The 16,528-nt window shown below is 42.4% G+C and overlaps 1 protein-coding gene across 2 annotated transcripts in view; it reads right to left on the bottom strand.

Moving 5' to 3' along the window:
* LOC123314742 (furin-like protease 2) overlaps positions 1-16,528 on the bottom strand; it is a 282,497-nt gene that overhangs the window by 222,668 nt on the left and 43,301 nt on the right. For both annotated transcript variants that reach the window (XM_044900056.1, XM_044900054.1), the window contains exon 2: positions 7,369-7,654. In XM_044900056.1, coding sequence (XP_044755991.1) covers positions 7,369-7,551 — 183 coding nt within the window. In that variant the 5' untranslated portion in view covers positions 7,552-7,654. The remainder of the gene's footprint in view (positions 1-7,368; positions 7,655-16,528) is intronic.

Below are 16,528 nucleotides of genomic sequence, written 5' to 3' on the forward strand. Positions count from 1 at the left end.
TTCTTAACCAACTCTAGAATAAAACAAGGCTGCGTGTTAGCGAGTTTACTGTTTACTATTTTCGCCATAGCTGTCTCGATAATTGCTGACATGAGTATGCCTGTAAGTGGTGTTAGAATAAGATTCAGATTTGATGGAGGCCTATTTAACCTGAAGCGCCTCAGAGCAAAAACCCATACAACGTTTATCACGGAACTTCAATATGCAGACGACTGCGCACTTATCGCTAGTAGCTCAGAGGATCTACAGACGAGGTTGGACACCTATAAACATATATACGAAGCTTTAGGCCTTAGACACAAATTCGACAAAACCAAAATCCTGGTAAGTCCACCAGAAAGCCTTCAAACAGATATCAGCCTGGATAATGGAACTCTAGAACAGGTCGAGCAGTTCAAATACTTGGGAAGCTTCATAAATACTAGGGCTAACCTAGACACGGAAATACACAGCCGTATCAATTCGGCATCACGGGCATTCTGGAAGCTAAAAGACAGAGTGTTTCAAAATCCGACCTCAATCTGAAAACCAAGACAGCTGTTTACAAAGCAGTGGTCCCCCCAACGCTTCTTTGCGGAAGCGAAAGCTGGACGCCCTACAGGCGACACATTAAACAGCTTGAACAAACGCAACAACGTCATCTAAGACAGATAATACCCATCAGATGGTTCCACAAAGTTTCAAATGCGGAAGTATTGCAACGCGCGAGTTGTACAACAATTGAGACACAAGTAACGCGGGTCCGACTTAGATGGGGCGGCCACATTCAGAGGATACAAGACACAAGACTCCCCAAAATAGCTCTGTATGGCGTATTCACAGAGGGAGCCCGGAAACCAGGAGGACAGTATAAGCGGTTTAAGGATATACTACATCAATCCCTAAAATCAGTTAATGCCTATCATAACTGGGAACAACTAGCGTTGGACAGGTCACAGTTGAGGTCTTTGGTACACAGTTATAACGGAGACTCGAAAAGGATACAGCGGCGGCCAGATCTGGTTGGTGACTATCCATGCCCGGAGTGTGGAAGGATCTGTAGGTCACGGTTGGGTCTCTTCAGTCACAGGAGGGCACAAAGTCGCAATTAGCTCTAAGAAATTATAAATCTGTTCGCGCCGTTTATTTTTTGTCTTTTTATAGATTTATTCGCGGTATAGGGATGCAGCAATGAATTAATTAATTCCCCTTTATGAATCGAGAATTTTTGTACACATGTTTCTCCAGCTGGTCATTCACGGTGGAGCAAATAACACCACGCACCTATCAAACTTTTGTAACAAACAAAAATTATTCAATTTCTTACTTCATAACAACAAAAGCACGTTCAACCCTCTCACTCTCGAACTGTTCTGATGACGGCCAAAATGGAGCCGCCACTAGTCGTGTCTTGTTACGAGCATGTCGCAAGCTATTTACGATACCGGTAGGGCGAAATTTGAATTGAAATATTTGAGGTGGTTCAAGTGTCCTACCTGAGCAAGTCTCCCGGACTCCCCCTACTAATCAAATTTATAAAGTTTACCACCTTTATCTCCGGCCGAAAGCGTTAGTCGACCAGTATCTTGAGTTTATTAGAACTTGAAATTGATGCTGAGGTCGCAACACTGCGATTTATGTATAACGAACAGTAGTACCTACGGTAGTAACCAATAGAGACCATGCGTTTTTCCCGCCGCATGCGTTTTTCGAACCGCACGAAACGCTGCGGCTCGACATAGCTCGTGTTAGGCTAGGCGCAAATAGAAACGCAGGTTGGTGAGGTGACGCAGCTTTTTGCTGCGCTGCACGTACTATTTGACAAGTCACTATCACGCTTTATTTGCGCGGTCTGGGTCTTTTCTATGTTTTACAAAAACTCACGCTGCGTCACCTCACTGACCTGCGTTTCTATTTGCGCCTGACCTTAGGGTTGCCTATGGCTCAACTACGTCCCGCTTAAACCCTCCAACTTAACATTCCGCATCCTCCAGCAGACCTTGGCCGTCCGTGAGCGCCGTTACAACATTCCGGACCGGGACCCCAAACTACGAATTCCGCAGTCGATTATCACGGTCCGTCGACGAAAGGGAACCCCCGGTCCACGGGACCTCTCAAAGCTCGACGGGATCCGAATTTTTCCCGCTCGAATTCTCTTTAATTCGAGACGCGCGAGCAGTATCCCGTTGCTCGCGCAGAGAATGCGGATGATTATAGAGATAAGGAGGCGGCGGGGGACGGATCGGGTCGGGTCGGGTCGGCCGCATTAAGTAACGTTATATCCTAATATCCCCCAAGTCCCGGTCTTTAATGAACACTCGTGTCGGAACAGATCAAAGGGTGAAACTTTCGAGTTGCCCTGTAATTGAAAATAGTTGGCGTCGTTATATTCCCCGGAGAATCGGGGACGTGTGCGCGCGGGGGCATTATGCGAAATAAATTCACGGCAGCGAATTTGGCCGGGGGCGTACTCTCGTCGAGGTGGGTGACACAGATTAAATTGAAATTTTTTATGGATCTCCGACGACGCCTGTGCTCGTTTCAATGCCTCGTTAATCGATCCGGGGATCCTTTGTTTCTGGGACCGGGCGAATGGAGGCAGTCATTTAGTTCTAGGCCGGACAATCCGACAGTTAATGGCGGGGTGGTTCGTTTTTCCGAATGATATTTGTAAAGATTCTATCCGAATCGAACTGGTCCATTATCGGTCTTTCGCTGTCTCCGAATGACGCGTAAAAATCCCACGGCTAATGCCTGTCGAAACGTTGGCGAGAAAATCTAAAATATCAATAACTAGCTGACCCGGCAAACCTAGTATTGCCATTTAAATTATTTCTAGGGTAGATAATAATAACTAACTCATCGTGATTGCTCGATTGGTCGTAAGAAAAAGGAATGCCTTTTTTCTGTTCTGTACAATTTTTTTTGGGAATATTTTGTTATGTAAACCTTGCCCTAACAATAATGAACACAACAAAAAAAGAATTGTCCAATCTGGTGCGATCGTTCGAACAATAAAACATTTTGAAGTAAACCATAGATCCTCTTTTATTAATATAGATTGGGACGACAGTCCAAAGAACTGCCATTCCGTAGACCGGCTTCGAGATTATTGTCCCTCATGATTACGGTGCAGTGATAAACATTTCAACCGGCGGATGGAGTCTTTAAGCGGAACCGATGCGTCGGCGTGAGGAATATTTTCAATTCTCATCACGATACGCCACCTGTCCCACCAAAATTGTACCAAGCCTCACTTACTCTGTAGAATCCTACAACCATCCATGACACCTAGACATAACCACTACCTACTATTAGTCATGAATGAGTGTAGGATTCTTCAGAATGGAATGTGTCAATAATAATGCAAGATCTAAAAGTTAAGTGAAACAATATTATAACTGAATATCCTTTTTTTTTTTAAACAACGACTCAGAGACTCCTCCTCAACCAATCCTTGCTTACTAAATCGCGTAACGTCCTCCGATCTCCTCATGGATTACCGAAATCTGTCAAAACCATCAGGGTTGTCTCTTATGATATAAAGCCCTGTATCTTGGAAACGAAGCTTTTCCGAATAAAGATCTACAGGACCTTTCTGATTTCAAATAACTCGGAAATTAATATCCTGAATTTCTTAGGAAACATCTTGTATATACAGCGTGAGCCTTCGACTCGAACAAATATTTTAACAGTAAATTCTTGAGGTCAAAGGAAACATTTTTTCCTAAACCATTTTCTACGAATCGGCTCGGTTTGAAAGGTACGGGCTGTTGAAAAATGATAGGAAAATGTTATTTGTATCTCACAAACGGTTTTATCGAATGAAATGAATTTCAGAAAATGGTTATTCATTTGATGAATCTTTTTCGAACACAAGATATCACCCACGTCTTCCAGTTTTCTTATTATGGCCATTACGTACCATAAAAATATCAAAAATTCAAAAAACCCAACTCTTGAATCTGAGTTGGACGCTATCTAATAAATATTTAAACGTTTTTTAAAATGAAAGTATTCTTCATATTTTCTCGTATAATACGCAGTTTTCGAGTAATTTGATGATCAAAAATAAAAAATATCTGTGATATTCGGAAAAATTTAGTACTTTGTCTGAATGCAATTCTTTCTAAAAGATCTGCAGAGGTGGTTTAGCTTGTTATTCTGAAGACAATTTTCTCGGTAATTTTGATTTTCCAGGGGTAGCATAGCTCATTATGAAAACTTAAAATGGCTATATTTTTTATCAGGGCCAAATAGGAAAAAATGGCATGGGCAAAAAGAGTTTTTACTGTTAAAATATTTGTACGAGTCAAAGACTCACCCTATATACTATTCTCTATCTCTTAATGAATAGACACGACGGACAGATAAACTGCAAGTCGTTCAGAAAAGAAAATATTTGATTTCTATGAAAACTGACCATCAACAATCATCATTCCGAGAACATCGATAAAAATTAATAAAGCAAAATGCAAGATAAATCCAGATGAATCGCAAAAACAACGAAAACACGTCCAGACAGACGAAATAAGATACGACACTAATCGCATTCTCGGAAACGCCAATCATTCGAAGCGCATGCAAAAAAAAAACAGGAGAAATTCCAGCAAACGTACGGAAATTCGAGTTGCACTTTCGTAAAGTGGAGAATAAACGATAACGGTATCGGTGAAAACGGTCGTGGCTCTACGGTAGGAAATGGCGTTTCGTAACTTTGCCTGGCTCTGACGAAGGTGGTTCCTGGAATGATAGTTTCTTCATTACTGCGCAATCGACGGGTATATGAGTTTCCGAAGATCCGGAACAGTGTGCGACCCTATTCAAACTTTCACGTTGGATGAAAACTGGATTAGTCCTGTGGGTCCGCTCGGGAAGTTAGTGGAAAAAGTGGGGAAGATGTTTTCAGACCGATACTCAGAATTTAAAGCAACATTGGAGGATAAGAGGATTCTGGATGAGATGGCCATCGCCCATCGAACGAATGACCTCCAAAATTTGCGCAAATATCTACATTTTCCATGATCGTCCATAAATCCAAAAAAAAATGAGTTTGCTGTGCTATCAGTCAGAGGGGAATTGTAGAACGTATTTTTTATGGAACTTAAACAGAAGAAAAGTCGAAAGACTCACAGCGGGTTTCATAAAACTTCGATTGTCTGATCAACGATTTGATAGTTACTCGATTTCTAAAACGAAATCACTCAAACCTTTTCATTTCTCAATATACTGATGAGAATAATTGTTTGTATGTAAAAACATAATTTGATGCGAAAATGATATTCCGAATGATCGTGCCTGAATTATATTATCGATTGAAAACCAATTGACGTCTATTCGTCAATCAAGCGTTGATTCCCCGATCAAGCTTTATGAAACCCGGGGTCAACCTGTAGGGGGAACCGGGAGAATTGAACCCCTTTTCACTCTGAAGCCACTTAAGTTGTATCTGTAACTGGTAGTAACTCATTTTTTTGCGTGAAGATATCATGCCCAAATAGGTAACGATAAATAAAGTAAGTGATGGTGAAATGAACATTTTGAGTACAGCAATTCTTTTGTGAAGAATCGAAAATTGGCTCATGTCTCCCTAACCCACAGGAGAGTTCAACAAGGGGCGAAAGATACTTGACCATAAGTTTGTTTATCAGGAAAACATTGAAAGAAAACAATTTCCAATGACCAACGATTGTCTATGTCAAGGTTTTCAGCATCAGATGTATCAGCGTATGAAATACATATTTTCTATTTCAGAGTCACTCTCACTTATTTCCAAGATGTTTTTTACTCTTTTGAGCCTTTGTTTATTTTTTATATTTATTTCTATTATTAAATTTTTTTTGTTTGAAGCAAACTATTATCTAAGCTAAGTGCGGGAAACTTGGACCAATGATTATGTCTCCTGACCATAGCATGGGTCAAGTCTCCCGCACTCCCTTTTCTTCTATTCAACAGATGTTTTCTTGAAACTTTACAATTATTATTAAAAAGACTCATCGTTTGTAAAACAATATTAATCAATGAAAACTATAAAACTAAATAAAACCACGCCCTATCAAACTTGTCAGAGAGTGCAACAAACAAAAATTATTCAATTTCCTACTTCCTTGCAACAAAATCACGTTCAACCCTCTCACTCCCGAACTGTTCTGATGGCGGCCAAAATGGAGCCGCCACTAGATGTGCCTTGTTAAGAGTATGTCGCAAGCTATTTACGATACCGGTACCGCGAAATTTGAATTGAAATATTTGAGGTGGTTCAAGTCTCCTACCTGAGCAAGTCTCCCGGACTCCCCTACTAATCAAATTTATAATGTCCGAAAGGGTTTGCCGACCAGTATCTGGAGATTATTAGGAACTGTCTAACGAACAGTAGTGCGGAAGTAACAATCGATCCCATGCGTTTTTCCCGCCGCATGCGTTTTTCTCGCCGCATGCGTTTTTCTGACCGCACGAGACCCTGCGTTTCGACATAGCTCAAGTGATATTCCCTACGGCACAACTGCGTCCCGCTTAAACCCTCCAACTAAATATTCCGGATTCCCAGCGAACCTTGGCCGTCCATAAGGTATTTACGATACCGGTGGCGCGAAATTTGAATTGAAATATTTGAGGTAGTTCAAGTCTCCTACCTCAGCAAGTCTCCCGGACTCCCCCTACAGATCATGAAAATAAGAATAGATTATCTGATGAATAGACGACGGGATGACAGATTGTTCAAAACGCGCCAAGCAACGTTGCTTATCTCCGTACCTATGTATCCTAGGGGACTTCTCGCATTCCGATTAATTGTATTGTTTTACCACCTCATTAAACGACACAAAGGACCTTTCCGGAGGCATGCGAGTCGCGAGAAAATTTAATGAAGAACTACACGCCGAAGTAGCTCTCAATCGGAGTTTTTTTTTCGCGCGAGAAAAAACGCTGGCGTATGGGGTGCGTGGGGAGATGATAAAAGCTTATTTTCGAGGGGGCTTCTACTAGATCAAGCGTGAAATAATTGAGAGAAAGCGAAGCTGGGTACATTCGATTCCTCTTTGACTCCGCCGAAGATTATTACTCGCTGTTCGTCGAGGAATCGAGAGGAATGAAATTCTTCTGCAGAAGAGAATTGACAAGGCATTTACGTCCCCCAATTTAAATGAACTTCCCTTCTTCGTATTTTCTTTCAGCTGTTTCGCAATCTGCCAATAACGGGCGTTTTTTATCCCTCAGGTTTGAAATGAGCTTTTTCCTAGCCGCATGCGGCTAGACGCCAACCGCGTCCTGTTTTCATATGCGGCTAGACGCCTTATGTTATTATAAATGAAATTCATCAATAAAGTTATTACATTAAGTCAATCCGCCCCGCAGTTCGAGGCCGTAAGAAAAACACCGTATATCACTTACCTGTCCCCTGTTGATGAATCCGTGCTTGGCCGCAACGACATTGGCCGCATCCTCTCCCTGCGGTATGTGGACGGCGAACTCGTTCATGTAAACCCGAGGCCTGACCGAGCCGCTCGCGCTACTCAACGAAGATACGAAAATGCACGCACACACGATCAGCCTGAGATGAGCCGTCAAAATCATAATAACTCGCCGAGTTTATCGTGTTGGAAAGGAAGGCGCGGTTAGCTCGGCGATTCGAATGGAGATGTAGGGAGTCCCAGGTGTTTGCGGGATATCCTTCAACCTGAAATCAGGAGAAAAACATCAGAAATTTATTACATAATAAATAATAATAATGTGACAGAAAGGTCAACAAGTAAAGAGTCGCTGTAACTCGTGCTGCCAGTCGTTTGGCTTCCGTTCAAAATACCGTCTTGCAGTGTGCGATAGTGGCATAAAAAAAATCAGCGGCAGGCCCTTTATTCGCTCTTGTGCAATTCTTTTTCGTATAATACCGCGTTTTCCTACAGCTCACAGTGTATGGGAGGGTGGGCAGCGCGAGCGTATTGTACAAACGTCTACTCGTGCTCGTGCCACTGGCACAGTTTAACGTCCCCTTCGACAGCAGCAGTTGATTAACTGTCAATTTCGATGTTCTCTATTGAAAGGGAATTGATAAAAAAGATGCTGGCATGTGCAAAGACAGTTTCATGCTTCGAACTCTGTCTGGGAAGTACTCAAGGTAGTAGATGCAACAATAGATTCTTTGAAACAATGTAAACGAGTAGTCCCGGCTACTCCTGCAGCCAAACTTTGGCTTCTCTTTGAAATAACGCTACCAAAGGGAATGTTGGACACAGGCATGAAAAATCGCAGCGCGAGTGACAAGTTTTTGTACTCGCGCTGGCCAATTCACTTCCACTACAGTTAGCACAGAAGTGCGTGCCGTAAGTATATTGCAGAAACGTCAATCGCATGTATATAGACAGCTAATTGCATCCAACGCTGTCTGCGAAATACTCAGGGCAGGAGCAGCGGTAAAGGCTGCTTAAAAATGACAAACTGTCACGGCTGCTCATGTTATCAGTCCTCTGGATTTCGTTTGAAATGCCATTGCCAAAGGAAGTGTGCGGCAATGAGAGGAAAAATAACAGCGAGAGTGATGAGTTCCTATACTCGCGCTGCATTTGCTCGATGCATTTACTCGTTACAACTGCTCATGGCAGTCTAAGGATTTATAATTTCTACGTTCTCTGTTGCTGAAAAATAAAATAAATTGAGCTACATGCTATAAATTGAGCTACAGCGCGAGTGACGTATCTGCATACTCACGCTGCTCAATTTCCTGCCCACTGTCGTGGAAGTGAGCTGAATGTGTGAACGGTATGTGGTGGACCGCTGTCACCTTCTGTCATCACGGCGCGACAAAGGCGAAGTGACGAGTTTCTGCACTCGCGCTGTATTTGCTCCTGCTGTGACAATTGCGCACGGAGTCGAAGGATTTACGATTACTACGTTCCCTGTTGCTAAAGAATGGAATGAAATTGAGCTACATGAAATCAGTGGTTTTTATCGAAACGTAGTGAGGGTAGGGCAAGAGGCAGTGCGAGTTACAGCGGTAATAACTGCTCGGGAAAAAGGTGACAAAGAAAACTCGTGCTGCCAATCCTTTGGTAGTTACCGTTTGAAACACCACAGTCGAATGAGGATCGTAGCAATGGCAGACTCACGAGCATAAGCAGCGCGAGTAAAGTTTCCACATACTGGCGCTGCTTAATTCCCTGCTCACAGCAGAGATAGTGAGCTGTATGTATTTAAAGAAGATATATGGTGGACCGCTTCACCTTCTGTACTCACGGCACGACAAAGGCGAAGTGACGAGTTTCTGTACTCGCGCTGTATTTGCTCGTGCCGTCACAATTCCGCACGGAGTCGAAGTATTTACGATTTCTACGTTCTCTGTTGCTAAAGAATGGAATGAAATTAAGCTACATGAAATCAGTTGTTTTTATCGAAACGTAATGAGGGTAGGGCAAGAGGCAGTGCGAGTTACAGCGGTAATAACTGCTCGGGAAAAAGGTGACAAAGAAAACTCGTGCTGCCAATCCTTTGGTAGTTACCGTTTGAAACACCACAGTCCAATGAGGATAGTAGCAATGGTAGACTCACGAGCATCAGCAGCGCGAGTAACGTTTCCACATATTCGCGAAGCTTAATTCCCTGCTCACTACAGAGATAGGGAGCTGTATGTAAGTAAGGAAGATATATGGTGGACCGCTGTCACCTTCTGTCCTCACGGCGCGACAAAGGCGATGTGACGAGTTTCTGTACTCGCGCTGTGCTCGTGCCGTTACAATTGAGCACAGAGTCGAAGGATTTACAATTTCTACGTTCTCTGTTGCTAAAGAATGGAATGAAATTAAGCCGCATGAAATCAGTTGTTTTTATCGGAACGTATTGAGGGTGGGGTCGAAGGCAGCGCGAGTTACAGCGGTAAGAACTGCTCGCGAACAAGGTGACAAAGAAAACTAGTGCTGTCGATCCTTTAAAACACCACAGTGGAAGGAGGCTCGTAGCAATGGTAGACTCACGAGCATTAGCAGCGCGAGTAAGGTTTCCACATACTCGCGCTGCTCAATTCCCTGCTCACTGCCGAGGGAGTAAGCTGCATGTATGTGAAGAAGATATATGGTGGACCGCTTTCAGCCTCCTGTCCTCACGGCGTGACAAAGACAACCACTAAAGGGTCGGGAAGGCGCCGACAGATGATCCAGTGCACCCCGACCACCACCATCCTCTTCCTAGCCTCATTTCTTCCCCTTCGAACAATTCAAACCAGTGCACCTTGAATCAACCCTCAAGAGCCGTTCGATTTGGTCCCTAACGAACGCCCCCTACCCCCATACCGCCTAGGGGCACGTCTGATAACGCGACTGCCGATAAATGACAATCGTATGATAATTCCGCCGTCGGCGTTGCCGACTGGAACGGGGGGCGGCCGCGCCGTTTGTCCGTGACAATTGGTTCCATAATGGCCACCCTAATTTGTCGGAAATTCGCGAACGAGCCGATGTTTTCGGGCGCCCTGACGCACCGGAATGCGGGACGGCTTTTTAATTGCGTCGTTACGTATTCTCAGACGAGGCGAGGCGGGAGAGAAAAAAAAATGGGGCGATGAGATTGCGATGCCGGCCCGTCACGAAATACCGATGAAAGATTAAAATGCACGTGGCACGGTGCGGATCGCGATTCGATTCGAAATCTGGCCGGCCTGTGAAATCGCGTTCCCTCGGGATAGGGGTGGGCGGCAGGCGTCGGATTGTTCTTTGCAGCGGCACGCATTGCGGACGTTGACAAAAATTACGAAAATCGCATGCGAACTTGAAAAAAATCGACTATGCAGTGGACACTCCGGGCTCCTAACGCGTCAATCTTCGGTCGAATTTGTGCCAGCTACTGACATGCAATCTTCAGTTGCGAAAGCGTCTGGTCGCAGATGCATTTGAACTTCTCTTGAAAGTGGCTATTCGAAAGGAAATTCACTTCTTCCTCTGGAATCTAATTTTCAGTACTTTCTGTACATACCATGTGCAGAGGAGTATGTTCGCATGGAATGCCTACACACACACACACACACACAAAAAATATGGTCCTCACGATACTAAGGCAGGGTGTACAGGGTGGACAAAATTCGTTGTTCACTGAGGGGATCTCTAGAACTATAAGAGCTAGAAGGAAACGGATGACACATTTCCTAGCTCTTTTTCAGAGAAACAAATAATGGTAAAAACCGCAGCCTCCTACGATTATTCGTTTTAGAGTTAAGATTTTGACGATTTCGAAAAGTTCTCACAACTTTTTCGTCTTTGAAGATGAAGATCTGAAACTTGATCCATCTTAAGCACTTTTATACGTAGAATCTACTGACAAAAGATTTTTTTCGATTCAAAAATAACCAATTCAATTAAAATTTGCATTTAAAGAAACGAAAATTCGATCAATGAAAAAATATTTTGAGTAAGTCACTGGGTTCTAGGTAAAAAAGTGCCTCTAAAAGGTTCAAGTTTCAGATCTGCAACTTCAAAGACAAATAAGTTATGACAACTTTTCGAAATCGTCAAAATCTCATTTTTTGCTAATAAGTCAAAAATAAAGAATCGTAGAAATCTACGGTTTTCACCATTCTCTGTTTCTCGTGTGACATCCGTTTTCTTCTAGCTCTTATAGTTCTCGAGATCCCCTCAGTAGACAGGCTGTTGAAAAACCATAAAAAAAATGTTGTTTTTAGTTCTATCGCACAAACGGTTCAATCGAATGAAATTAAACTCGAAATATAGTTTTTCATTTATTTGATGAATCTTTTTCGAACACAAGATATCACCCACGTCTAACAGTTTTCTCATTATGATCATTACGTACCATAAAAATACCAAAAATTCAAAGATCCCAACTCTTGAAACTAAGTTGGAAGCTATCTAATGAATATTTGAACGTTTTATAAAATAAAAGTATTCTTCATTTGTTCTCGTATGATGCGCCGTTTTCAAGTAATTTGATGTTCAAAAATAAAAAATATCTGCGATTTTCGGAAAATTAGGTACTTTGGCTGAATGCAACTCTGTTTTAAAGATCCACAGATGTGTAGTGTCATAGATTTTGCTTGTTATTGTGTAGGGAATTTTGTTTCTCCAGAGGTGGCATATCTCCTTATGAAAACTCAAAATGGCTATATATGGTGTTTCTCATGACATCGAGAATTAAGTGTTAAAATATTTTTACTAGTCAAAGACTCATCCTATATAATATTATATGTAATATCAATTGTGAATTAATGATCAAGAGTTTAACCTGCGTTTAGAAGCCTTCCAACTTGAACAAGCGTTTTGGTTTAACTCAACCCAAGAACTTGCAGAACGTCCCTAATTTCAGCAAAGTGCAGGTGGTAGAGCATAGAATCGCTATCGTACTACTGAAAACGCTGCATATACTCATAGGGATTGAAGAGAAAGAACTACAACCGTCGCACAAGGTCGGCTAATACAGTAAACTACAGTACACTCATTCCGACAAGCTGTCGGTAGAACTGTAGAACAGTATATATAGAATAGGTTGCATAGCTACATTTTGAGGGCAAGAAGATCCGCCGAGCACCAGCGATTGAGAAGGGACCAGCAGCCTGTAAGATATCGTTGGGCTCTCGAACTTGAGAATTGAAACACGGGTTAGATTTTAATGCGCGCACAGAGGTCATTATCCTCATTAAAGCAACCATGACGGCGGTAAGATATAGTGACTCGATTCTACACCTTTATTATTGTTCTGTCTGTGGCAGACAGAATTAACAACGACCTCATAGGAATAGCATTGACCGAATAGATTGGCCCGCAGCCTCTCCAGACCAAAACTGTATTGAACATGCCTGGTCTGCGATGTCAAAGCAATCACACCGATCACCTGACCCACCACAGACATTTTTTTTGGTGTAGCAGGGGAAAAATCTGCAAATCAGACGAACCACCCTCTCCTGAGGGGGAACAAGTGTGGGGATTCTCACTCTTCTGAGCTCGTAACCCACTAAAAACCTTTAACTGCTTCTTGAATATTGGTTCCGGGCATTTGCCTATAAACCGTTCATCTCTTAGTCTGTTTTCTTCTCGTACACTATAGTGCTGGGATTTATGTGTTTATCCTCTAATGGATAACACTTCATTGGATTTTCAATAAGTTTCTGTTCTTATTTTGATCACTTTTTAATTGATCTTTTGGTCTCCTTCGGTAAATTCGCATTCTCCTTTTGTCTTCCTCTGGGTCGTATTCCACTAGTCTTCTGAGTTCTTGATTCGGATGGTTTTTCGCTGTTTCGAATAATTTCTCTGCTTTTCTGTTCATGAATTCCGTTATGGTTTCCCATTTAAGGTCGCTATAAATCTGTCTATTCCTGACAAACCAAGGTGCATCTATTGCACATCGTAGCAGCTTGTTTTCAATGGCCTGAATTCTTTTGATGTGGCTCTTTGCCGCGAAACCCCAGGCAACTGATCCATAGGTCAGTTGAGGCCTAGTAACGGCTTTGATAATCTTCAATTCTGTCTCTTTCGACATGTGGCCATTCATCGCTGCTTTTGTTTTGTCGATTGCTTATTTGATATGACTTTTCCAAGTTAGTCCTTTGTCAAGCTTTATTCCTAAATATTTGGCTTCATTTTTCCAGTCGATTTCTTCGCCGTCAACTTCTAGATTCGCTATGGGTCGCAGTCTTCTCTTCTGTAGTAATATTGCTTGGCTCTTTCGTCCATTGAGCTTGACTTTCCACTTTATGAACCAGTCATTTGTTTCGTCAATCGTTTCTTGTAGAACTCGTTCTATTACTTCTGGGTTGCGGTGTCGAGTTGCTATGCCTGTGTCGCCAACATATAACGTTAGCATGGTTCTTGGATTCTTCGGAATGAATATTTTGTACAGAAGTGGCCCAAGTGCTGACCCTTGGGGTACTCCAGCTTCTATATCTCTTGTTGTGGAGCATTATCCTTCCACTTTCACTTAAAACCTTCTATTTTTGTCGAAGCAATCATACCGATCACCTGACCCACCACAGACATAACAACAGCTCATCAATACTTCGACGGATATCCCCACCCGTAGCGACGCCATTGAACGCGGAACATTTTCTGATGCAACTAATGCCGCCTCCTTTCCCGTTGTATATCAAGGGGAAATCTGGGATACGCGCGGAATTTGCATACCTATGTTGTTACAGCTTATCGTCTTTGTCCCGTTTTTTTTTTTTCGGAGCTTCTTTCTCGCGACATATCCGAATGACTAATTCGGCGACAGCTAATCTCGCCGACGCGACGCGACTCGGCGAAATCGTCCCAGAAATGCTGAAGAGGCGAGACCGGCGTCGTCGTCGATTCCCACGGGAGCCCCTCTCCCTTTTATCCGCGGCCCGAGGATTACTCCGGCCAAATTGCATTTTAAAGATTTCTTTCGCGAGACTAATGATATTCCTGCAGCGAAAAGTCGCCGAGAAGGGGGGATCCGACACTCTCGCGTATTTTCGCATATTACGTCCGGATTCTTCGAGGAAATCGAGTTCGGGCGGGAGGAATGCGAGACGGGCGAGGGGATCGGCCGTCGATTAGGGGGCAACTTTGGTTTCCCCGATTGAGTTTATCCGCCGTGGGGGTCGGACGCGGAAAAACGACGGATCGACGACGGTTGAAAAAGCGTCCGTCATCAATAACTTTAAGCTTTGTCCCTCTATTTGTCGGCATTTGCATCGGTTCCGCGATTTACGGTTTTCCCGATAATCGGATTGGAGGAATGTTTGCTGATCCTTTCGCTCGTCGATGTTGGACCATTTTTTCCATGACCAACCGAAATCTTCCGTTTAGATTCGCGCTTAAAATGGACTCGTTCAAGTGGTAAATGAGTTGTGGAGTTCAATCGACTTTGTATGCTAATTCCCAAGTTACCGACCGACTCCGAAGTGATCGACTGGCTTGGTGCAGAGAACAGCGGTGTTTAACCCGCAGTACTTGACGATCCGAATCCGTTGTTTCACAAAATATCCTTTCGACGCTGATACAAACTGTTGAAATCTTCGATATAAGATATTTTCAGGAGTCTATTTAGCCCCCATGAGAGCTGTTTTCAGGCCAATGAAAGTTCGTGCTCCTAGCAAGTGTTCTAACCTCCTCGTTCTCAAGTAACCAGGAACCCCAGAAGACTTTGTTATTTCTGCCCATTTCATTGAGTTTTTTTGGCACCCCTATAATCATCTTTGAATCGATGATATGTCACATATCTGACAATTTCCACATATGTATCTTTCAACTGCGAGAGAGTCTTAGGCCCGTTTGCACCAATCCCCCCTTAAAAGGAGTACCTAACTGAGCCTCGTTTGAAGTTAATGGACGCTTAATTTTATCCCCAGTTGCACGACTGTGGCTTAACAGAATCTCAAGTAAGGGGCCCTTAAGTTTATATATCTAGTGATATTTCAGTTTTTTTTTATTTTGGTGCATTGGTTGGCCGGTTGTCGATGATCGTTGTCATTTCTTTAACCTAACATTATTGTCCTGTCAGTCAGTGTCAAAGATATCATAAAACTATCAAAGAGTAACAACTTTTTGTTGTTGAATTAGCATTAATATTGATAATGATAATGATTGTCAAATAAAAGGAACCTAAGTTTATATAAGTACAACACTGTCTTTGTAAGGTCTTGTGTAAATTTTTTTTACTAATGTTGAAGAGGAACGAGAAGAGAATGTCCTTATTGCCCTTGTTAGTACGAATGCGGTGAATGATTGCCAAGCAAGTGGTGGTAATTTACGAAGGGCACTCAACTGAAGAAAAGAGCTTGTTGCTAACTATAGTATGATTTGTGACACCAAATTGAAAATTAAAAAAGGCTGATGCCACTACAATAAAGGCAAAAGAAAAGGCATGGTATTCAGGAATAAATTCATTCAATTTTCAAAATCCATCAAAAATGGGAATTTCTGCAGTCAGTTCAACAAATTATTTTAGGTTAGAATCCCGCACGTAAATACCTAAATGGTCATTACAGGAGCGCTCAAATTCAAGGCTAGCTTGAGCCATTTAAATGTCACTTAACAGTTGGTGCAACGTAATTTAAGTTAAGGGTTAATTTTAAGGGACACTTAACACTTAGTGCGTTTGGTGCACACGGGTCTTAGTAGAAGTTTTTTAGATGGTAATTATCTCGATCATTCCTTCACTGAAAAGATTCGCCTATGAGATGTACTTGGTTAGAAAGGTTCTCCGATCACCTTTCCCAAATATTCAGAGAATAACCTTATGGGCTGATGTGTCTATCACTAAATGAAGAGGCGTGTGATCTCAGGTGCCCACGTTTTTATGCAGCGTGAGTGTTTGACTCATAAGAATATTTCAGCAGTAGATTATTGACGTCAAAAGAAACACTTTTTTCCTTTTACCATTGTTTTCGAATCGGCTCGGTTTGAGAGATACAGGCTGTTGAAAAACCATAAACAAATGTTACTTTTAGTTCTCACAAACGATTTTATCGAATGTAATGAAATCAGGATTATGGTTTTTTATTTGTTTGATGAATCTTTTACGAACACAAGATATCACCCACGTCTTTTAGTTATCTCATTATTACCATCACGTACCATAAAAATACCAA

Source organism: Coccinella septempunctata, chromosome 6 (genome assembly GCF_907165205.1).
Source record: "Coccinella septempunctata chromosome 6, icCocSept1.1, whole genome shotgun sequence".
Classification (NCBI taxonomy): domain Eukaryota; kingdom Metazoa; phylum Arthropoda; class Insecta; order Coleoptera; family Coccinellidae; genus Coccinella; species Coccinella septempunctata.